Below are 25044 nucleotides of genomic sequence, written 5' to 3' on the forward strand. Positions count from 1 at the left end.
ACCTGAAGATCACCACTGCAGACAGAATCACAAACTTCTTCGACATTATCGACGTCAGGGCATATCGTGGCGCTAAAATCGACTCTGACCACTAGGGGAACTGTACCGGTTTTGACCATGTTCCTAATTTGGCCAATTTTGCGAATAACTCAAAAAATGAAGCAATTCGCGAGGGTTTTATTAGTTCCATCAAAAGATATATCCCTCGCGGTTCTACGCTGCTTTCAATCGATCGATTATTTTGGCAAAATATGTATTTTTCAGGGTTGGCCAAATTAGGCAATAAGTTGGCCAAAACCGGTGCACTTCCCCTATCTGGTGATGGTGAAACTGCGCCCAAAACTTTCCGTCATAAACAATGTTCGGTACCAACGACCGCCGCGGTACGACCTAGAGCGACTGAAGCAACTTGATGTCGCCACTGCATACGTGCAGTATCTCGAGGCAGCGTTGCTGGAAGAGGGTGAGCTCGATGTTGCTCTCTTGAGGACTGCTGGAATACAGTCAAAGCAGCCATTAACGACGCTGCGGAGAACAACGTCGGGTATATGGGACGAAGTCGACGGAACGATTGGTTCAACGAAGAGTGCAGACAGATTCTGTAGGAGAGAGACGCAGCGCGGGCGGTCGCGCTGCAGCAAGGTACCCGGCAGAACGTGGAACGTTATAAACGGAAGCGGAGACACCAGACCCGCCTTTTTCAGGAGAAGAAACGCCGCCTGGAAACACGCAAGTTCTACCAGAAGCTCAACGCATCCCGCAAAGGCTTCGTGCTGCGAGCTGAAATGTGCCGGGATAAGGATGGGAGCATCTTGACGGACGAACGTGTGGTGATCGAAAGGTGGAAGTAGCACTACGAGGACCATTTAAATGGCACTGAGAGTGAAATGGCACAGTGAAAGTCAAGGCAACGGAGGAGATGACTACGTCAGTTCAGCAGACGATGGATGCCAACCAGCCCCTAAGTTGAGGATGCCATCAAACAGTTAAAGACCAATAAAGCAGCTGTTAAGGATGGTATCGGAGCTGAGCTCATCAAGATGGGCCCGGAGAAGCTATCCACTTTCCTGCACAAATGATAGTCAGAATCTGGGAAACTGAACAGCTACCGGAGGAGTGGAAGGAAGGGGTTATATGCCCCATCTACAAGAAAGACGACAAGCTGGAGTGTGAGAACTTTCGAGCGATCACCATCATTAATGCCGCCTACAAAGTGATATCCCAGATCATCTTCCGTCGTCTGTCACCATTAGTGAATGAGTTCGTGGGAAGTTATCAAGCCGGCTTCATTGACGGCCGCCAAATCCTTCAAAAATGCCGTGAATACCAGGTCCCAACGCACCATCTGTTCGTTGATTTCAAGGTAGCTTACGACAGTATAGACCGCGTAGAGCTATGGAAAATTATGGACGAGGCCAGCTTCCCTGGGAAGCTTACCAAACTGATCAAAGCAACGGAGGACGGTGTGCAAAACTGTGTGAAGATTTCGGGCGAACACTCCAGTTCGTTCGAATCACGCCGGGGACTAAGACAAGGTGATGGACATTCGTGCCTGTTGTTCTACTTTGCGCTAGAAGGAGTCATGCGGAGCGCCGGGTGTAACATCCGGGTACGATTTTCAACAGATCCAGTCAATTTATTTGCTTCGCGGATGACATGGACATTGCAAAGGTGGCAGAACTGTACACCCGCCTGAAACGTGAAGCAACAAAAGTTGGACTGGTGGTGAATGCGTCAAAGACAAAGTACATGCTTGTGGGCGGAACCGAGTGCGACAGGGCCCGCCTGGGGAGCAGTGTTACGATAGACGGGGATACCTTCGAGGTGGTCGAGGAATTCGTCTACCTCGGATCCTTGCTAACGGCTGACAACAACGTTAGTCGTGAAATACGAAGGCGCATCATCTGTGAAAGTCGGGCCTACTACGGGCTCCAGAAGAAACTGCGGTCAAAAAAGATTCGCCACCGCACCAAATGTGTTATGTACAAGACGCTAATAAGACCGGTTGTCCTCTACGGACATGAAACATGGACAATGCTCGAGGAGGACTTGCAAGCACTCGGAGTATCGGACCATCTTTGACGGTGTGCGAGAAGACGGTGTGTGGCGGCGAAAAATGAACCACGAGCTCGCCAATCTCTTGGTGAACCCAGTATCCAGAAGGTACACAGCAAATAATTTTGAAAATTCAACGACGTGTAAATTGCTAATATCAACAAACAAATAAACACTCGATATTCAATTAAATTTAACCGAATTTTACAATCAAGCACGGCTTAAATTTATTTCGATTTAAAAGAACAGTAAGATCTATTGGAAGTTACGTTTATTTGCATGCTCCAAATATGTGCATGAAAATACATTTAAAATCACAACATATTTTTATCTGTTATCTGTTATCTTGTTATCGCATACTCTTAGGCCATCCCCACACTACCTCCTTAAGTGTCTGGTTGCATATTGCCGTTGACCCTTGCAACATCCGAAGAAATTTAAGCGGATTTGTTAACCTAGAAAAAGAAATTAACTCAACCATCACCAAAAAGAAGTGAACGAAAAGTAGAGTAGGCTTCGAAAAACTACTCCTTGGAATCAGTTTGTATAAAATAAATAGAAAAATAAAATTTCATTCTACATTTGTTAGTCATTTAATACAGACGTGTTTTTTCTCAATTGTGCTGAACTATCGATTTTAGTAGCAAAAGCGAATGTTAAAACAGGTATTCAAATAATGTCTAAGGACATAATTAAACCTAAGGAAATGTAATTGAAGTGTATTTTAAGAACAGATACTGCATACTTCCATCAACATGTCATCCCCTTCATCCGAGAGCAATCAGTTCAGCTTCAATTCGAAGGATCAAGTAGTGGAATTGAGCGTCATATGGACAATAGAAAATGCATCTCTTCGATTCACTTCATGCCCCTATTTGGAACATAAAACAGTATACTCTAACGATACAACCCAGAAATGGAACATATTCCTCACACTTCATTCCAATAAGTTCTTAAGTCCGTACTTGACGGTGGAATGTAAGGACGTTGTTCGAGCTAAATATTCGATTTCTTGCGCTTAGTTTCATAGGGGCGTAACTGTATTGATCGATTTCTTTTCGTCGATGTTTTCTTTTTATTATTGTAGCGAATTGCGCTAGTTTGTCGATGATTTAATGGTTTGGTGCGATAAAGGATGAATGTATCTTGCACCAGAATCGATAATCACGGTTGTAGCTTTTGAAACAATTGATATCGAAGGGACCATCGACTCAAGGAAATATCGAGATGTGGAATTGAAAATCCTTGGGAAGCTGTTCAAATGGACCATCACAGTAACCAAGAAAATATTTTTTAATATGGCATAATTTGATTCCATGAGTCGATATCGAGTCATAGAACATCGACTCATGGAGGTTTAACTGTATTAACAAAATATAAAATCGATTAAGAGAAATCGATCAATACAGTTACGCCCCTATGAAACTAAGCGCGAGATTTGCATTATTGACAAGAACGGCGGAAAGTATGTGCTTCGGAGTTGTCCAGGCATGGAATTCATTAATGAAAAAATGCGAGGAGAAGGGTTACATAAAGATTTGACTATGAAAGAATTGCTCTCGAATGATAGCCTATTCCCCGATGATAAATTGACGCTATATTGTGAAATAAAAGCGATTACAATATCCAACCACCCTTCGCAAGCCCGTTTCAGTGTACCCGATAACTACCGGAAAAAGTGGTCTATGCTGGTCGATCCGAAATTCACAGATGTTGTCCTCATTGTTCAAGGCCGTGAAATAAAAGCTCACAAAGCGATGTTAGCTGCACACAGTTCAGTGTTTGACGCTATGTTCAACAGCAACATGACGGAAAGCTCCCAGAATCGAGTTGTAGTTACCGATTTCGGATACGATGTCATAGAGCAGATGCTCCATTTCATTTACACTGACAGAACCTCAAATCTGAAACAAATGGCCGAACAATTGCTAGAAGCAGCCGATAAGTACAACCTGGAACGACTGAAGATCGTTTGCGAGCAGTCCCTTTGTGACAATTTGACGGTGGACAATGCGCTAAAAATGTTGGCCCTCGCCAAGTTCCATAATGCTGACAATTTGGCGTCTCACGCTAGCAAAATAGTCGCGCTAAACATTACTAATGTCATGCAGACGGCAGACTGGGACGATATGTTTTCGAAATGGTCGTTAGCGACTGTCCGGGATTGAAGATGTTTTGAAATTGAAATTCTTGCAATAAATACTATGTGAATGATGAATTGATTGATTTTATTAAATAAATCTATATTTTTAATGCCACTGTTTTTGGTATTGTTCAATTAGTGCTGACATAACAAGAAAATACGAGGAGTAGCTCTTACCTTCACAATGTAGTTGCGATGGACGACTAAGTTGACTGAATGAAGTAGCTAAAATAATATATCCGCTCTACTTGTTGTGAATGTGAGCAAATCAATACGTGTGAAACAGTTGGTTCTAAAAATAATTATGGGGTTTGAAATTTCTATTACCTACTTTTTGAAAAAAAAAAATGTTGAGAAATAAAGCCTTAATGGAATGCGAAGGAAACTGCAACCTCCGCGGGTACCGAAATAAACAACGCCAGTGCACACTTTTCGATTTAGTCGATTTCCCGACCAAAATTGAATAACATTTGGGTCGTTGATCTTGGATGTTTGGTGTTTTCTACAAAGTTTTTAGACATGAAAAAACGCATCTTTTTTGCCTTTCTCGTACAACTAAGTTGTACCGAAAGGCTATCATTTCACTCCGAAAACGAACTTTTTATAGAAGCCTCTGAGACCCATAGTATTATATACCAATCTCCTTGTTGATCACTATTGAATTTTATAACGATCGGTCATTGCATTTAAAAGTTATGAAGAAAATGGTACATCGGACCATATAAACCCCATATAAGGTTGGTGTCTTAGCTAAATGCGAGAAAGGCACCACCAACGCTAGGTGGATTAATCTGGGTTTTATGTGATGAGTTTGATAATTAATGCACCTACAAGTGAGAAGAAAGTTTTCTTTTCGCCGAAAACATAAATAGAGAACTGCTTTCTTCAGGAAAGGTGTAGTTTGGTATTACGAGAAATTTTGTAGAACATTCCCAAGCTCTATCTACAAAAGATATCGAAATAAGAGCACTATCTGAGGATGGCCCCCTTTAAACAGTTTAAGGCTTGTTCGCGACAAAATCTGGACACAACATTGAAAAAAAAAGATATAGTCAGAATATTCGCCACAGTTTCCACTTCAAATGACTTCCCTAGCAGCACATATGTTCCATCTAGATTTCTGCAACTCATAAGTGACCAGATTCAGTCACAATCAAGCTGCTGCAACTATTTTTGTCTGACTTGTGCTGCTCGGGTCATTCCTTATTGATGCTTTGATGTATGGGACCGTGCACTATAACGTAAGCACTTTTGGGGGGAAGGGGGGTCTGCTGTTTTCTTACGCGTCATATAAATAAAAAATCTTTTATATGGAAAAAATCTTACATGGGGGAGGGGGAGTCGAACAATCCAGAAAAATTGCTTACGTAATTAGTGGGGCCCTCCTTAGCCGTGCGGTAAGACGCGCGGCAATAAAGCAAGACCATGCTGAGTGTTTCTGGGTTCGATTCCCGGTGCCGGTCTAGGCAATTTTCGGATTGAAATAGTCTCGACTTCCCACGAATGCGGAAATGGTAACTTGGCTTAGAAACCTCGCAGTAAATAACTGTGGAAGTGCTTAATGAAGTGTAAGCTGCGAAGTGGCTCTGTCCCAGTGTATGGATGTAATGCCAATAAGAAGAAAAAGAATAAGTGTACGACCTCTATGCACTAAAATTGATGACATTTTAATTTCCCGATAAACAGTTCGTGCCGAAAGATTTAACCTCCTGTGTAGTATTTGTTCCACTTTCTCATCGTTCTGGTGGTTCCGCTTACATGAAAACAAAAGCTTTTTAGCACAATTTCAAATCGAAAGACCTAGATTTTAATGGCGGCTGCACACAATTGAAGTTCCTCCAGGAATTCCTCCGGAAGTTCCTCCAGGAATTCCTCCGGAAGTTCCTCCAGGAATTCCTCCGGAAGTTCCTCCAGGAATTCCTCCGGAAGTTCCTCCAGGAATTCCTCCGGAAGTTCCTCCAGGAATTCCTCCGGAAGTTCCTCCAGGAATTCCTCCGGAAGTTCCTCCAGGAATTCCTCCGGAAGTTCCTCCAGGAATTCCTCCGGAAGTTCCTCCAGGAATTCCTCCGGAAGATCCTCCAGGAATTCCTCCGGAAGTTCCTCCAGGAATTCCTCCGGAAGTTCCTCCAGGAATTCCTCCGGAAGATCCTCCAGGAATTCCTCCGGAAGTTCCTCCAGGAATTCCTGCGGAAGTTCCTCCAGGAATTCCTCCGGAAGTTCCTCCAGGAATTCCTCCGGAAGTTCCTCCAGGAATTCCTCCGGAAGTTCCTCCAGGAATTCCTCCGGAAGTTCCTCCAGGAATTCCTCCGGAAGATCCTCCAGGAATTCCTCCGAAGTTCCTCCAGGAATTCCTCCGGAAGTTCCTCCAGGAATTCCTCCGGAAGTTCCTCCAGGAATTCCTCCGGAAGTTCCTCCAGGAATTCCTCCGGAAGTTCCTCCAGGAATTCCTCCGGAAGTTCCTCCAGGAATTCCTCCGGAAGTTCCTCCAGGAATTCCTCCGAAAGTTCCTCCAGGAATTCCTCCGGAAGTTCCTCCAGGAATTCCTCCGGAAGTTCCTCCAGGAATTCCTCCGAAGTTCCTCCAGGAATTCCTCCGGAAGTTCCTCCAGGAATTCCTCCGGAAGTTCCTCCAGGAATTCCTCCGGAAGTTCCTCCAGGAATTCCTCCGAAGTTCCTCCAGGAATTCCTCCGAAGTTCCTCCAGGAATTCCTCCGGAAGTTCCTCCAGGAATTCCTCCGGAAGTTCCTCCAGGAATTCCTCCGGAAGTTCCTCCAGGAATTCCTCCGAAGTTCCTCCAGGAATTCCTCCGGAAGTTCCTCCAGGAATTCCTCCGGAAGTTCCTCCAGGAATTCCTCCGGAAGTTCCTCCAGGAATTCCTCCGGAAGTTCCTCCAGGAATTCCTCCGGAAGTTCCTCCAGGAATTCCTCCGGAAGTTCCTCCAGGAATTCCTCCGAAGTTCCTCCAGGAATTCCTCCGGAAGTTCCTCCAGGAATTCCTCCGGAAGTTCCTCCAGGAATTCCTCCGGAAGTTCCTCCAGGAATTCCTCCGGAAGTTCCTCCAGGAATTCCTCCGGAAGTTCCTCCAGGAATTCCTCCGGAAGTTCCTCCAGGAATTCCTCCGGAAGTTCCTCCAGGAATTCCTCCGGAAGTTCCTCCAGGAATTCCTCCGGAAGTTCCTCCAGGAATTCCTCTGGAAGTTCCTCCAGGAATTCCTCCGGAAGTTCCTCCAGGAATTCCTCCGGAAGTTCCTCCAGGAATTCCTCCGGAAGTTCCTCCAGGAATTCCTCCGGAAGTTCCTCCAGGAATTCCTCCGGAAGTTCCTCCAGGAATTCCTCCGGAAGTTCCTCCAGGAATTCCTCCGGAAGTTCCTCCAGGAATTCCTCCGGAAGTTCCTCCAGGAATTCCTCCGGAAGTTCCTCCAGGAATTCCTCCGAACGTTCCTCCAGGAATTCCTCCGGAAGTTCCTCCAGGAATTCCTCCGGAAGTTCCTCCAGGAATTCCTCCGGAAGTTCCTCCAGGAATTCCTCCGGAAGTTCCTCCAGGAATTCCTCCGGAAGTTCCTCCAGGAATTCCTCCGGAAGTTCCTCCAGGAATTCCTCCGGCAGTTCCTCCAGGAATTCCTCCGGAAGTTCCTCCAGGAATTCCCCCGGCGGTTCCTCCAGGAATTCCTCCGGAAGTTCCTCCAGGAATTCCTCCGGAAGTTCCTCCAGGAATTCCTCCGGAAGTTCCTCCAGGAATTCCTCCGGAAGTTCCTCCAGGAATTCCTACGGAAGTTCCTCCAGGAATTCCTCCAGGAATTCCTCCGGAAGTTCCTCCAGGAATTCCTCCGGAAGTTCCTCCAGGAATTCCTCCGGAAGTTCCTCCAGTAATTCCTCCGGAAGTTCCTCCAGGAATTCCTCCGGAAGTTCCTCCAGGAATTCCTCCGGAAGTTCCTCCAGGAATTCCTCCGGAAGTTCCTCCAGGAATCCTCCCGAAGTTCCTCAGGAATTCCGTCCGAAGTTCCTCCAGGAATTCCTCCGGAAGTTCCTCCAGGAATTCCTCCGGAAGTTCCTCCAGGAATTCCTCCGGAAGTTCCTCCAGGAATTCCTCCGGAAGTTCCTCCAGGAATTCCTCCGGAAGTTCCTCCAGGAATTCCTCCGGAAGTTCCTCCAGGAATTCCTCCGGAAGTTCCTCCAGGAATTCCTCCGGAAGTTCCTCCAGGAATTCCTCCGGAAGTTCCTCCAGGAATTCCTCCGGAAGTTCCTCCAGGAATTCCTCCGGAAGTTCCTCCAAGAATTCCTCCGGAAGTTCCTCCAGGAATTCCTCCGGAAGTTCCTCCAGAAATTCCTCCGGAAGTTCCTCCGGAAGCTCCTCCAGGAATTCCTCCGACAGTTCCTCCAGGAATTCCTCCGGAAGTTCCTCCAGGAATTCCTCCGGGCGTTCCTCCAGGAATTCCTCCGGGCGTTCCTCCAGGAATTCCTCCGGAAGTTCCTCCAGGAATTCTCTCGGAAGTTCCTCCAGGAATTCCTCCGGAAGTTCCTCCAGGAATTCCTCCGGAAGTTCCTCCAGGAATTCCTCCGGAAGTTCCTCCAGGAATTCCTCTGGAAGTTCCTCCAGGAATTCCTCCGTAAGTTCCTCCCGGAATTCCTCCGGAAGTTCCTCCAGGAATTCCTCCGGAAGTTCCTCCAGGAATTCCTCCGGAAGTTCCTCCAGGAATTCCTCCGGAAGTTCCTCCAGGAATTCCTCCGGAAGTTCCTCCAGGAATTCCTCCGGAAGTTCCTCCAGGAATTCCTCCGGAAGTTCCTCCAGGAATTCCTCCGGAAGTTCCTCCAGGAATTCCTCCGGAAGTTCCTCCAGGAATTCCTCCGAAGTTCCTCCAGGAATTCCTCCGGAAGTTCCTCCAGGAATTCCTCCGGAAGTTCCTCCAGGAATTCCTCCGGAAGTTCCTCCAGGAATTCCTCCGAAGTTCCTCCAGGAATTCCTCCGGAAGTTCCTCCAGGAATTCCTCCGGAAGTTCCTCCAGGAATTCCTCCGGAAGTTCCTCCAGGAATTCCTCCGAAGTTCCTCCAGGAATTCCTCCGGAAGTTCCTCCAGGAATTCCTCCGGAAGTTCCTCCAGGAATTCCTCCGAAGTTCCTCCAGGAATTCCTCAGAAGTTCCTCCAGGAATTCCTCCGGAAGTTCCTCCAGGAATTCCTCCGGAAGTTCCTCCAGGAATTCCTCCGGAAGTTCCTCCAGGAATTCCTCCGGAAGTTCCTCCAGGAATTCCTCCGGAAGTTCCTCCAATAATTCCTCCAGAAGTTCCTCCAGGAATTCCTCCGGAAGTTCCTCCAGGAATTCCTCCGAAAGTTCCTCCAGGAATTCGTTCGTAAGTTCTCCAAGGAATTCCTTCGGAAGCTCTCCAAGGAATTCCTTCGGAAGTTTCTCCCGGAATTCCTCCGGAAGTTTCTCCCGGAATTCCTACGGTAGTTCCTCCCGGAATTCTTCTGGAAGTTCTTCCAGGAATTCTTCCGAACGTTCCTCCAGGAATTCCTCCGGAAGTTCCTCTAGGAATTTCTCCGGAAGTTCCTCCAGGAATTCCTCCGGAAGTTCCTCCAGGAATTCCTCCGGAAGTTCCTCCAGGAATTCCTCCGGAAGTTCCTCCAAGAATTCCTCCGGAAGTTCCTCCAGGAATTCCTCCGGAAGTTCCTCCAGAAATTCCTCCGGAAGTTCCTCCGGAAGTTCCTCCAGGAATTCCTCCGGAAGTTCCTCCAGGAATTCCTCCGGAAGTTCCTCCAGGAATTCCTCCGGAAGTTCCTCCAGGAATTCCTCCGGAAGTTCCTCCAGGAATTCCTCCGGAAGTTCCTCCAGGAATTCCTCCGGAAGTTCCTCCAGGAATTCCTCCGCAAGTTCCTCCAGGAATTCTTCCGGAAGTTCCTCCAGGAATTCCTCCGGAAGTTCCTCCAGGAATTCCTCCGAAGTTCCTCCAGGAATTCCTCCGGAAGTGCCTCCAGGGATTCCTCCGGAAGTTCCGCCAGGTATTCCACCGGAAGTTCCTCCAGGGATTCCTCGGGAAGTTCCTCCAGGAATTCCTCCGGAAGTTCCTCCAGGAATTCCTCCGAAGTTCCTCCAGGAATTCCTCCGGAAGTTCCTCCAGGAATTCCTCCGGAAGTTCCTCCAGGAATTCCTCCGAAGTTCCTCCAGGAATTCCTCCGGAAGTTCCTCCAGGAATTCCTCCGGAAGTTCCTCCAGGAATTCCTCCGGAAGTTCCTCCAGGAATTCCTCCGGAAGTTCCTCCAGGAATTCCTCCGGAAGTTCCTCCAGGAATTCCTCCGGAAGTTCCTCCAGGAATTCCTCCGGAAGTTCCTCCAGGAATTCCTCCGGAAGTTCCTCCAGGAATTCCTCCGAAGTTCCTCCAGGAATTCCTCCGGAAGTTCCTCCAGGAATTCCTCCGGAAGTTCCTCCAGGAATTCCTCCGGAAGTTCCTCCAGGAATTCCTCCGGAAGTTCCTCCAGGAATTCCTCCGGAAGTTCCTCCAGAAATTCCTCCGAAGTTCCTCCAGGAATTCCTCCGGAAGTTCCTCCAGGAATTCCTCCGGAAGTTCCTCCAGGAATTCCTCCGGAAGTTCCTCCAGGAATTCCTCCGGAAGTTCCTCCAGGAATTCCTCCGGAAGTTCCTCCAGAAATTCCTCCGGAAGTTCCTCCAGGAATTCCTCCGGAAGTTCCTCCAGGAATTCCTCCGGAAGTTCCTCCAGGAATTCCTCCAACAAACGATAAAGGCGCTATTAACGTTTGAAATCTCACATGATTTTGTGACGGCCCCAATTTTGAAATTTTCATTTTGCACCCTGTATCCGAGACTTCCCCTTAGACGTAGTTCACGCCAAAATAGTGAAAAAAATATTGGTGAAAGTCGATTTTCTGATTAATGTTCACGTTAATCTATAAGTTTGACATTGCTCAGATTTGTCGTATTTTTCAAGGTTGTGACCCAGAACCGTAGACATTCTCCCATAAATATTATTATCTATTATTATCACCGCGACCAAGCATAATAACAAACGACCGACGCACACACATCTCTATTTCCAAAAATATTTCAATTCTTTTTTGTCGTTTCTGAACTTGTTTTGACAAAACCTTATGATGATAAAACACCAATCTGTGCACCAGCTATGCGTAAGAAAAAGTCTTCCTAAAAGGATTAATAGGCTTTTTGTCATCGACAGATCCGTGGGTGCGTGATATTGAAACTTGTGAGGATCAGAGCTACATTTGTTGGACGCCTCCAGATGTCAACTCATCATTTCGTAGCCCAAAGAATCTACCCCCATTGTTCTGAAACTGATCCATTTCATTCTCCAATTTCCACAAAACATTATGAAAAAAATTCATTTCTAACGACGTGCCTCTACTTTTCTTCTCTCAATTCCACAGCACTCTACAAACAGCCGGGAAAAATTGCCCTCATCACCGGAGGAAACCGCGGCATCGGTTTGCGGATCGTGAAAAAGCTCGTCGAGTGTGACATCGAAGTGATATTAGGTGGGCCCGGCGTGGTAGCCTCCCAGAGGCATTGTCGTCATTGTTCAAACGACCCAATTGATTTAGGAAATGTATTGCGCTAGAACAATGCGTATTAGGGTGCTACGAGAAAAAAATGGTTTTATATTCGAAGTATTGAATTGGAGCTGCCAGACATAAAACTTGAGTTTCAACTGGTTTTGAGACCTTTATTGTGTTCAAGCATAAAGCAATCTATTTCAGTACACCCTAATATGCACGTGCGTACCAAATTGAAAAACAACAACCTCTAAAGCTTTTTCCTATTATTTCCATGTCGCCATCGGAATGGCTGTGCGGACCCGAACAACCATCATCACGCGGGACAAACAATGGCGCCGCCGATGACAACAACAGGTGTCCGCAACCCGGCCGAGGCGAAAAAAGCGGTCGAGAAATACCTGGAGCACAGCAAGCTCGGATCGGTGGCGAAGCTGCACTTCGAGCAGCTGGACATCGGCAGCATGAAATCGGTGCGGGCGTTCGCCGGCAAAGTGCAGTCCAAGTTCGATAAAATTCACATTCTTATCAACAATGGTACGTACGCACGCACGATGATGCGTGGGATTGAGTGCGGGACGTTTGGGGTCAGATTCCGTTGGCAATATCAATCACAAATGCAATCACGGCGTTTGTGCGAATTGAAGAGGAATGGCACGCAAGAGGACACTTGCTGTTGGGAATTTGTTTGCCTAACAGATTCTATTTGATGTTGCTGCGAAACGTTTTGAAGTGCATCTGTGGGGGAGACAGGTCGATTTGGAAGTGTTTTAAAATGTACGAACGAATTGCATTTGATTGGGTACGCGTGTAATGCAGTTGTGATTGAATTTGACGTGGTTCTGTCATCTTGTAGGACGATGCACTTATCTGTTTCTTTGTCCCCGCTGGTCAAAACCAAACTACAAGCTCAAGAAGGCTTTACCTTCACAGGAAAAATGCCTACGTGGAATCCTTCTTTTGTCTATGTGATCACTATATTGAACCACTAAATAATCCACATTCTACCCTTTTCCTTATCGCTTCACAGCCGGCGTCATGTGCGTTCCATTCAAGCTCACCGAGGAGGGCTTCGAGTCGCACATGGCCATCAACCACTACGGCCATTTCCTGCTGACGCATCTGCTGTTGCCGCAGCTTCGCGCTGCCGGAACCCGTGATTGCCATGCCCGGATCGTCAACGTGTCCTCATGTGTGAACAAAATCGGCGAGATGAACTACAGCGATATCAATATGACGTAAGTTTCTGGGGAGGGTGGGTGCGTGCTATTGAAGAATGGATCCAGGTCGGAATCAAATTAACGTACGGGGGGCAATTGGCGTGAGATTGTACACGCTGGATGTGTCCTGGTAGTGCGGTTAAAATCGCGAATTGACTGCTAGGGGAGATCAATAGTGGATATGATTTCATCCGAGCAGGTAGAAGAGACAGCCTCATCTATGCTTCAGGTAACTTTGGTACTCATTCGGCTGACCGATAGAAGTCGGTACGCTAAAATGGAAAAACGCTCTACGTTCATCGCTGCGTTCGATTACGCGGGTGGTTAATGTGCCAGAAGCAGGAACGCAGACATAGCGCATAGCCGCTATTTGCTGGGCTATCATCGCGGCCATCATAATTTTAACGAGCCAATCTTCTCTCGAGGTCGGGTCTTTTGCATCGAAGAGACAGTAAGCAATGGACATGCTGGCTCTGTGTCACATAGTAGAGTAGTGCACCGCCAAATTGCTTGTCTCTAAAGATCTCAAATTGCCGTCAAGTTTCTACATTCAGAAATAGAAATCAAAATTCAGGTAGCGGTGGGATATAAAGATTGTATGCAACTTCATCGTAGTCAAGGGTACACTGCACTTTACAAAATTTCTCACAACATTTTCGGACTGATCAGTAGGCTTTCATGTAATATGTTCCAATATTCAACGATAGTTTTGAATAATTAGGAAGGTTTTCCAAAACTCCTTTCAAATTGTTACCTCTCTAACTTTAGATTATCCTTTAATCGCCACAGTTGGCGAACTTGGGATCGACCACCTCCATTTTGTCGCACTTTTCAGTCGAATGGGGTTTGCCACACTTGTTGCAGCGTGAGTTCATGCGGCAGTTCTTGGTGCCGTGTCCGCATGGGTAAAAATCCGGAACTAAAAAGTGGCGAAATGAGTCATGATTTCGAGAAAAATGTGTGTTTTTATGTTATGAAAATACACCATGAAAAAAGGTCATGAAATCATGACTTATTTTGCTGTAACGCAAGCTTAGCGTTACGTTTTCGATATTTGAAGACGAAAAGTGGCAAACTGAGTCATGATATCATGATGCACTGACTCTCGAACCATGTACTGAAGTCATGAAAACAGAATCATAATTCATGAATCTTACATCTGTCATTTATGATTCCGATATATTTGACGAAAAGTGCGATTATAGGTCATGATATCATGACCCATTCACACTGGAACCATGAACTAAGGTCATGAACGCGGACATATAATTCATGAATCAAGCATCCGTCATTTATGATCCCAGCGTGTCGGTTCAAATTTCAGAATAAAAATCACACATAACTGACTAAAAGACCTGTCAACATATAAGCGGGAGCAGAGGAGTTAGGGAATTTTCTTTCAAGCGATCTGATTAAAATGCATTTTGTAACCAATTAATGTTTAATTTATTTTTAGCACATTCTTCGAAACAATTCACTGTTTAAAATTGTACATGTTCGATGCGTCAGTTTTTAAATTATTTCATTTTTTTTGTCGATTGACATATAGGGTAAATGATGTATTTTGGACATCTGAATATATTTTGGACTTTTGATTATATTTTGCGTGTTTTTCGACTTAGCTTTCTTTAAATAAATAGGAATCATGTGTCTCTTTGACCTCTTTCATAATCACATTTCTAACCACATTTATGTAACAAAATAAACAAAATATAGCCAAAAGTCCAAAATATATTCAGATGTCCGAAATACCATCGTTACCCTAACACTCTGCGTTTCCGGGCCTCCCATGAAACGTTTGTAAAACATGTTATCAAAATCTATCTAAAATACCGTACCGTGTAATTCTGTTATTGTTATTATCAACGTATCCCCGGGCCTCGACCAATCTGCGATGTCCTAACACTAGGCAACATGTCTACCTTTGCATATTTTTAATCTTAAGAATTTTCTGCTATTCTACACAAAGTTTGTCTGCATCGTAGCGTATCATCCCTATGGTGAACATAAACGGACATCTTATGATGAATTTCGCTTTGAAACCTGCGATGCACCATGTTGAAACAGAGCCATTTAAAACAGAGCAAGAACACGATATTAGAAATTTTTGTGAAATTTTATATTTTGATTCTACACGGAAGAAATAAACTACCCAATAGTGAGTTTAATTCACCCAACCTCGAACATCCGTACGGGAAGCCAAAATTGAGTAAGTAGGGTCGAAGTAGTTTGCCTTTACTCCCATGTTAAAAAAGTACCCAACGGAAAATTTATTGACCCAAATTTAAGTTTAATTCACTCAATTTCGACCTCAGGTAATAAAACTCAAAATTGGCTTCCCGTATTGAACTGGCGTCGTTGGATTGTTTGGCTCTTTTGTTTTTGACAACAAAAGAAAGAGTGGATGAAAGCGAAGAGAAAAAATAACTCAAAAGTAAGTTTAAAAGTACTCAATTTTGGGTACTTTTTTTCTTCCGTGTATCCACTTCTCACTTCTTCTCACAGGATTCATTTCATTTATTTAGTTAACACCTAAACAGATATAACTGAATCAACAATTTGACGCCACAATGCACGGCCGCATCGAGGCCGCATCTCTACATCCTCGGATACGCCCCACGCCCTTCTCACAGGAACACTTCTCTTTTTGACGTAGAACTACGTCTGTCTTTTCTATATTGGGGTACACCTTAAAATTGCAAAAAATCGAAAAACGTCACGAAAATATGATAGACTTTGATCGTTAATATCTCAGCCATTTCTCGATGGATTTTCAATTTTCTTGGACCATTCGATCAAGGAAGAGTCAACGCTTCATTACCGATGTACACTGAAGTCGTTTTTAACGCGATTGTTTTTTACATGAATCGCTTTTTATGTGTTTTTTTTTTCACTCGAATTTCGGTATCTATTAGTATTTCTTTAGTTATTGATTAAAAGCTTTCCTTGCCCTTGCCTTGCATTAGTATGTATCTTGTGTGGTAAATACAACGGATACACTATGCCCAGGGTGTGAGAATGTTTCCCACCCGAAACATCCTAGATCGGATCGAGAATCGATCTCGCCATCTCCGGATTCTGCGCCTTTGTTCTCAAGGCTAACTGGGAACCTGAAGCCGGCATAGACGTCAAATTAAAGCAACTTACAGGACTTTTAACTCGTTTCTGCTAACTTACACGCGCGTTTTCTCTGTAAAACATGGGGTCGTTTGACGACAGCTGCTCGCTTACGTCTATTGATGCCAGTAGAAAGGCTCGGAATCTTTTTCGCTGCTGCAGTAAATGCGTTCTGGTAATCTTTTTTCGGCTCTTGGTGTCTGGAACTTCCGGAATAATTCCTAGAGCAACTTCCGGAGGAATTCCAAGAGGAACTTCCGGAAAAATTCCAGGAGAAACTTCCGGAGGAATTCCTGGAGGAACTTCCGCAGGAACTTCCGGAGGAATTTCTGGAGGAACTTCCGGAGGAATTTCTGGAGGAACTTCCGGAGGAATTCCAGGAGGAACTTCCGGAGGAATTCCAGGAGGAACTTCGGGAGGAGTTCCTGGAGGAACTTTCGGAGGAATTCCTGGAAGAACTTCCGGAGGAATTCCTGGAGGAACTTCCGGAGGAATTCCTGGAGGAACTTCCGGAGAAATTCCTGGAGTAATTCTTGGAGAAGCTTCCTGAAGGAACTTCCAGACGATATCCGGGAGGAGTATCTGGAAGAATTTCCCAGAGGCACTTATAGAGGAATATCTGGAGGTAGTCCAAAGGAATTTCTCACGATCTTTTAAAAACTCGTGAAGAAACTTTTGGAAGAACTTCTGGAAGAACTTCTGAATAAATTTTGGCGCTTGAAACTGGTTCCCCAAGGGAACCAGGCCCTGGAAGTACCCGGATGGTGGCCAATTCGATCGAAAATCGCCGAAATGTACTCCACTGTACTTGTTTTGCAAAATCATGAATTTTGATATGTCGCAAGATGGGTTCCAAGATTGAATGAAAATTGGTTACTTCCCCAAGGGAACCAGACCTGGAAGTACCCGGAGGGTGACCAATTCGATCGAAAATCGCCGAAATGTACTCCAGTGTTTTTCTTTTGCAAAATCATGAAGTTTGACATGTCGCACGATGGATTTCGAAGCCGATCTGCCAATGACCATTTTTTCCGGGAGGGAGGTAACCCCAGTACTCCCCGAAATATATCCGGAACCATGGCCATTGGACAAAAATTGACTTCGGTTCCTAAAACTATAGGAATTTTGTGATCGATTCCAGAAGATTGCTTGAAAATCCGTTAGAAATTGGCTGAGCTGCGTGGTTTTGAATTTTGAGTTTTGTCGTAAAATGGGGGTTGGGGACGTACGTGTTAATCCGCGTTTTAGCAGTTCTCAATAAAGGCGCAGGGCAAATTACGCGTAAACACTTGGACATTGTCGCCACATTATCTTTGAGCCACAAAATCTTCATATAAGCATAAAAACTTCACGACGAGCTGAATTAAATTATGTCGCTGATGACGCGCAGATGCGATATTTGAACAAACGTTTTTTTGCGACCGTTCACGGTGCTTATTACGATCGACCTTGACACTATTCACCACGAAAACCAAGCACGAGAAATAAACACGACTTAAACACATGATCTGTATGCTATGAACTACATCTTTTGACTTTTAAACTATTTAATTATTCAAAAATTAATTACGAAACACGGCCCGAAAACATCTGCAAGGGACGCCTTGACATAAATGAAAAAACAATTTAACAAGCTTACGTAACGCTGAGTTCGGATATTTTTGACATATTTTCATGACTCTGGGTCATGATTCTATGACTCCGAGTCATGTTTTCACTACTCAGCGTCATTTTTCATGACTCAGTTTCATGATTTCATGACTCACAGTCATGAAAACACGACTCAAAATCATGATGTTTTATTTATGAAAATGTGGATAGCATTTTGATAACGCCTCTGGCGGTTATAACCTTAGTTTAAGAAAAAAAAAAAAAAAATCATAAGGGTTGTGTACAAGACACGACCGCCCGACGTAAACTACGTAAAACCGTTTGGTGAAATGAAGAACCTAGCAAGACCCATAATTCATGAATAAGTATTACAAAATTGTTCTTTTGATTACTTTTGAGACAACACTGGTGTCGAGCAATATTCAAAACATAAAATTTGTTGGATACGACAATTAAAAATTAACATTTTGAAAGTAGCTGATATATTCATGTAATTAAGTCAAAATTTTTTAATTCTCGAGTTTTATATAATATGAGAAGTTTAGCTTCGTTTGTTTAATTTGTTAGGGGTTTCACTTGAAAAAAATCAATTTCATTGTTGTTTTTCTTATTTTCGAAAATATTCTGAATGAGCTTAATTTAATTTGGGTATTTCTATTGCAAATAATAATTTGCACTTTGAATAAAATTAGTTTCGGTTAATGTTCTTTTGTATAAAATTTTTGTTCTAAAAAGAACCGATTAACCTTCGATAGTGTGCAATTCCAATCCCTAACAGCAAAAATGAAAATTTTAGCTGACTGCTACTGATATCATCCTTGCATTTAAATTTTCTAACTAACCGAAGTTCTGCATAACTAACTGAAGTTTGTCTCCAATTGACCAATTTTATATTGTTATTTTTCTCAATGGTACACATTGGAAATCACTGACAGCACATAACCAAATTCAGAATCTTGCTAGAAGATTTTACTGAACGCCAAGAGTGTGCTGGTCACAAGTTGTTGCACTTTGGAAAATCCTCTCAGCTTAACACCATTTTTCCACGGTAATGATGGTAATCCAAAGAATTGATTTACTTTAAATGACTCCATTCACTATCAGTAATTACCGCAGCTCCACCATTGACGACGCGACCAACATCAACGCGGCAGCCGTTGTCGCTTGGACCGCAAGCGGGCAAAATTTTCACTCCAGTGAGGCTGCCGTCCCGACCGTCGCTCCACCATCGTTGACTGCCGCCTATCGCTGTGGGATGCCTTTGTCTCCGCCCGACAATCGCCTCCAATGCTGGCTCAAGGCTACAAATGAAGTATCGTGTCCGCTCTCTGAGAATGCTCGAACGAAAATGACGTGCGCGTATGAGACACGAGTCTTTTATGCATAGAAAAATGGAGCGATGGGCGAAAAGGACCGTAACTTATAACAACCTCATGTCCGTGTTGGGGTTGCAGGATTATTTATTGGGTCTGAATTTTTACTGGGTTTGGAAGGAATTGAAATTTCCACTAGTTTAACGTTGATAATCAAAAATTTCAATAACATTTGCAAATTGGTGGAGAGTTTCCGATTCATTTGATATATAAATCTCAAAAATCTCTCAAAAGATAAAGATTATCTTTTAAAATCTTACATGACTACGTGACGGTCCCCAGTTTTGAAATTTTCATCTTATACTCTGTATCAGAGTCTCCCCTGTAGTTCACGTCAAAATGCGATCACATTACCAATTTATCATTCATATGAATATATTTACTCCAGCAACTCCCTCCGACGCACGCTTGTGATTCACTTCCGGCATTTTTCACTTGGCTGCCACTGATGCCATTCATACGAATTCATATTATATAGAATCTCCCCCCGGGGCGCAATCGTGGTTCTGCTACGGACGGCAACATTATGGCGTCGCCAAGTGGCTAATTTGCTCTTTGAATAATATTCGCTACGCCTCTTCCTTTGTATAGAATGGTGGCCCTGAGAAGAACCGATTAATTCTCTCAGCAACTCCGCCGATGCTGGAACCGCTCTCCACAACATTTCAAATGAAATGCCTCGCGCGCGCGGAGGGCAGTTTTCTTATAATCAATAAAGATGGCTCATTAGTCCCGCCTCTTTGTTGTCCGGTATGAATGCAAATATTGTGCAACCGTCACACACTCACCAAAGGGGCGTGGCTACAGGTTCAACTTTATTGATTACAAGAAAGCAGCTCTTTCGCGCGCGAGCCATTTCGTTTGAGATGTCGCGAAGAGCAGACCGTGGTACCACCTTTGGCATCGGCGGAGCACCTACCAGAAGTTTTATTCCCAGCGATGGTGTGGGACGCGCGGTCGTCGTCATTAACATTAGCAGCGCTCAGATAAAATTTCATTGTATGAAGAAGGGGAATGACGGCTTTGGCAGGTTTTGTTCTATTGTCAGGGGGTTTTTGTAGGCCAAATTTATGAAATTTGGCCACAATATTTTTGATATGCAAAGAATGTTCTAGCCAAATTTGAGAATACTTAGTTACAGAAAACCCCGCTGACAATAATAGAACAAAGCCTGCCAAAGCCGTAATTTCCCCTACTAACGATTGGCTACCATCAATGAAAGTAGCTCTTATGTCACAACTTGAGGCGAGATGAATTTTGATCAAAGTAAAACTTAATTGCTTGGTGATGGCAGATTGTTTTCCGTCGGTAGTAAAATCACGAGATCACGATTCAGAGAAAGACTTATAATATTGGTAGATAGTCATCCATGCGAAAACATTTTTGCAGCTTCTCCGTTTGACGCGCGCTCGTGATTCTACATACATACGTGATTCTACATACATACGATGAATCAACTCATCCATGAGTTTTTAGGTGCTGAAATGCCACGCGCGCGCGGGAGAGCAGTTTTCTTATAATCAATAAAGATGGCTCATTAGTCCCGCCTCTTTGTTGTCCGGTATGAATGCAAATATTGTGTAACCGTCACACACCCCCCAAAGGGGCGTGGCTACAGGTTCAACTTTATTGATTACAAGAAAGCAGCCCTTCCGCGCGCGCGAGCCATTTCGTTCGAGATGTCGCGGAGAGCAGACCGTGGTAGTGATACCACTACCAGTGGTTCGGCATCAGCGGAGCTCCTACCGGAAATTTTATTCCCGGCGATGGTGTGGGTCGCGCGGTCGTCGTCATCAACATTAGCAGCGCTCAGATTGAATTTTCTTGTCTGAAATAGGGGGAATGACGGCTTTGGCAGGTTTTGTTCTATTATTGTCAGGGGGGTTTTTGTTGAAATGCCCAATTTTTGCGTTACGTAATTAAAGGATCTTCCCTTAAGGTGACTCGGGGAGGCACTACACACTGTGTTATTTTTCCTATCTTTTGTCTCTTTCCATCATTGTCACCTCGTGATTTTGGAGTGGCGTATTTCGGGTTTCAGTTGTTTGATGTAACTGTAAATGTATCAGCATGTACATTGTGAGTAAGCACGCGCCGGTGATACTTTTTCAAAATCATATTTGTTGTAGAAAAAATTAAGCATTAATGATAATCAATAGTATCAATAGAATTGGTAAATTGCTGAAGGGTTTCCGAATCGATTGATAAGCAAATGTCGAAAATCCATCGAAAGATAAAGACGCTGTTAGCGTTTGAAATCTAATTTTTGTGACAGTCTCGAATTTGGAAATTTCCATTTTAAACCCTGTATCTGAGTCTTCCCCTTAGACGAAGTTTACGTGAAAAATCTGTAGCAAACATCAATACTGCCATACAAGCCATAAAATTTTCTTCAGTCAAAATACGAATCAATTGTTTGCATGGTCTCTTTCCGATACTTGCTTGGGATTCAACTACCGACGTTAGGGTTGCGCTTTGAATAAAGTTCATCTCGGAACCGATTTCTTTTTCAATCAACAGGAAAAATAAAAAATTAGTCTGGCGGGAAAATTTCATGTTGTGCCGACAATATCCTAATCGTTGCAAACGCCACATTAGTGGATAAATTGCTGTAGCAATCTTCCGATGACAGCCTATGCTCGGACCAACACTAATGCTATGATTCCGCTGTCGATGCCAAACAATTATGCTTTGTTCTATGAAGAAAGTTCGTCTAATATCAACATTCTCAATCACTAAAATCATATAACTCCGAATTACGCTAGAAAATTTCACCGAAGAATTTTCCAGTTCCTAACGGTTGCACTTTAGGAAAATTATTTCAACTTAACCTTCCTCCCAAATATAATGATGGTCCTGAAAAGAACCGATTAATTGCCACTTATGTGCCTTATTAACAGCAGCCACTGGGCTGCGCGACCGCCATCCGATGATTCGGCTCAACGAACGCCGTCGATTGCCAGATCCGCCGAAGATGGGACACGGATGAAAATGATGTGCTGCTGCTTCCACGACCGCCACCACCACCGACACCACCACCGACCGAAAAAATTTGATCCGCACCACCACCGCTGAGACAGCCGTTGTCACTGGGACCGCTTCTGGACGCCCTGGTCTGCTCGCCGTGACATCCAGAATGAAAATGACGCGCGCACGCGAAACACGGGGCTTTTTATACACAGGGAAAACGAAGCAGTGGATCAAAAGGCCCGTACCTTACTGCAATCTGATGTCCGTGTTGGGGATTTATGAACGGAATTGAATTTTTCACCCGATTTGGAAAGAAATAACATTTTCAATAGTTTAACATTGATAATCAATAGTATCAATAGAATTGGCAAATTGCTGAAGAGTTTCTGAATCGATTGATAAGCAAATGTCGAAAATCCATCGAAAGATAAAGACGCTATTAGCGTTTGAAATCTATCCTAATTTCGTGACGGTCTCGAATTTGGAAATTTTGGTTTTACACCCTGTATCTGAGTCTTCCCCTTAGACGTAGTTTACGTCAAAAGGTTTCGTTAATCATAGTAATCGTCGTTTTGGTCATGATATCATGAATTAAACAGTTTTATGAAATCATGACTTTTTAGTCATGAATCCGGTAACGGATTTCTACCCGTGCGAAATTGAAGCAGTTGGTGCACTGCGTGACGTAGCGATGCACTGGCCGAAATCGTTCTCAGTCAACGAAGGTGTAATTTATAACGCTGTCCAGCTTCAGGTCCTTTCAGGTGGTGGAGCCGTACTCCAAGTGGATTAGGTAAAGCTAAATATTTCTTCGCCTTGTCGTGACGAGCAATCTTGAGCACGGTCTCTGACTTCAGGCCGCAAATTTTGAACTCAGGTTGAAGTTCCTCTTCCTTTATGTCGTGGAGTCCTCGCAGCAAAGCCTTGAGCGGCTTCGTGTTGAGTAGTCATGAGTGTACTACTCATACTTGTAGACCCCGAGAAACACCACGACGGATTGATGACGGTCCTCATTTACCAGCATCACTGTCACGTCCTCGCTGCAGAGCCGCAATGTGCATTTCATCCACTTGGCGATCAACTGGCGAATTTTCGGGCGCGAATCCGGCGGATCGCCCTTCACAAACACAGTTGGTTGTACCTGCTGCAGCTGCGATTTCTGTTTCCTTCTCTTTGGCGGGTTGCCGTCATCGTCGATTGGCGTTGCTCTGCAAAAGCTGCTTGGAGGGGCGCCTTCGAAAGCAGTGCGCTTCGGCACCCCTCCCGTGACCGAGCCCTCCATAACGGGTCCGGGAGAAAATAACGCCAACGCGACGAGGCGAAAACGTAAACACAGCGAACTAACCAGAAAAAAACCCAACTTACTCCACCTACAGTGAATTAAGCCCTTCTTACATTTTTGCAAGGTTGTGTGTACCGAGTGCATATTACAAATTCTATGAATATGACCTTCAATTGGATAACAAATAACTGAGATTTTTATGCTTAAAAAATAGTCCGTAGCTTTAGTTGGTACATTTTGTTCGAATATCAAAGATATTTACAGGATCATATACCCGATTGCAAAAAAAAAGCACTCCATGGCAATATTTTAGCTTCCGCTTATAGTAAAAAGAGCTCGAATCAGTAAGGGTCTGTTCACAAATTACGTAAAGCAAAAATCTGAGTTTTTGACCCCATCCCTCCCCCTCGTAACAAAAAGTAACATTTTTGGTACCCCCTCTCTCCCCCATATAACGCGTAACGGTAAAAAATTGAAAGGCTGATTTCTTTCTTTCTCTGAAGCAGTGTTAGAATAAGAAAGACACATGATCAAAAACCAAGAGAAATACAACATTCGCTTGGTGTTTTTACGCATATCAGCCCCGCTATGTGCTTGATTTTGGCAATGAAGTGGTTGAGCTACAACGCAATTGCTTAGAATGAAAACTTGGGTACCCTATATTCAATTTGACTTGATTTGGAAGATCTAATTATGAAATGCAATACCAATAAAAGCATCGTTTCCGAGTGTTTAATATAATCTGTAGAAATCGTAAAAGGCCGTTTCTTCAACTATAGCATCATCAACGTGCACTGCCCACAGATTCGACGACGAGAAAGAAGCGTTCTATGCGCAGCTGGAGCAGACATACGATGGATGCCCACTGCGGGACGTCAAAATCGTCATCGGTGACATGAACGCACAGGTAGGAAGGGAGGAAATGTATAGACCGGTCATCGGACCGGATAGTCTGCATACCGTATCGAACGACAACGGCCAACGATGCATAAACTTTGCAGCCTCCCGCGGAATGATAGTCCGAAGCACTTTTCTCCTTTGCTAGAACATCCACAAGGTCACATGGAAAACACCTAATCAATTAAAGGAAAACCAAATCGACCATGTTCTAATCGACGGTAAATTCTTCTCCGACATCACGAACGTACGCACTTACCGCAGTGCGAATATTAAATCCGACCACTACATCGTTGCAGTATGTCTGCGCTCAAAACTCTCGACGGTGATCAACACGCGTCGGAGTCGTCCGCCGCGGCTTAACATTGGGCGGCTACAAGACGGTAGACTAGCCCAAGACTACGCGCAGCAGCTGGAAGAAGCACTCCCAACGGAAGAGCAGCTAGGTGCAGCATCTCTTGAAGATGGCTGAAGAGATATTCGATCCGCCATTGGAAGCACCGTAACCGCTGTACTAGGCACGGTGGCTCCGGATCAGAGAAACGACTAGTATGACGGCGAATGTGAGCAGTTAGTTGAGGAGAAGAATGCAGCATGGGCGAGATTGCTGCAACACCGCACGAGGGCGAACGAGGCACGATACAAACGGGCGCGGAACAGATAAAACTCGATTTTCCGGAGGAAAAACCGTCAGCAGGAAGATCGAGATCGTGAAGAGACGGAGCAACTGCACCGCACTAATAACGCACGAAAGTTCTATGAGAAGTTGAACCGCTAACGTAAGGACCACGTGACACAGCCCGATATGTGTCAGGACATAAACGGGAACCTTCTTACGAACGAGCGTGAGGTGATCCAAA

General features: G+C 44.4%; 1 protein-coding gene across 1 annotated transcript in view; it reads left to right on the forward strand.

Moving 5' to 3' along the window:
• LOC134225678 (dehydrogenase/reductase SDR family member on chromosome X) overlaps positions 1-25044 on the forward strand; it is an 87594-nt gene that overhangs the window by 40661 nt on the left and 21889 nt on the right. The window contains exons 2-4 of the mRNA XM_062705948.1: positions 11589-11696; positions 12072-12251; positions 12745-12952. Coding sequence (XP_062561932.1) covers positions 11589-11696; positions 12072-12251; positions 12745-12952 — 496 coding nt within the window. The remainder of the gene's footprint in view (positions 1-11588; positions 11697-12071; positions 12252-12744; positions 12953-25044) is intronic.

The sequence above is a fragment of the Armigeres subalbatus genome, chromosome 3 (genome assembly GCF_024139115.2).
Source record: "Armigeres subalbatus isolate Guangzhou_Male chromosome 3, GZ_Asu_2, whole genome shotgun sequence".
NCBI lineage: Eukaryota > Metazoa > Arthropoda > Insecta > Diptera > Culicidae > Armigeres > Armigeres subalbatus.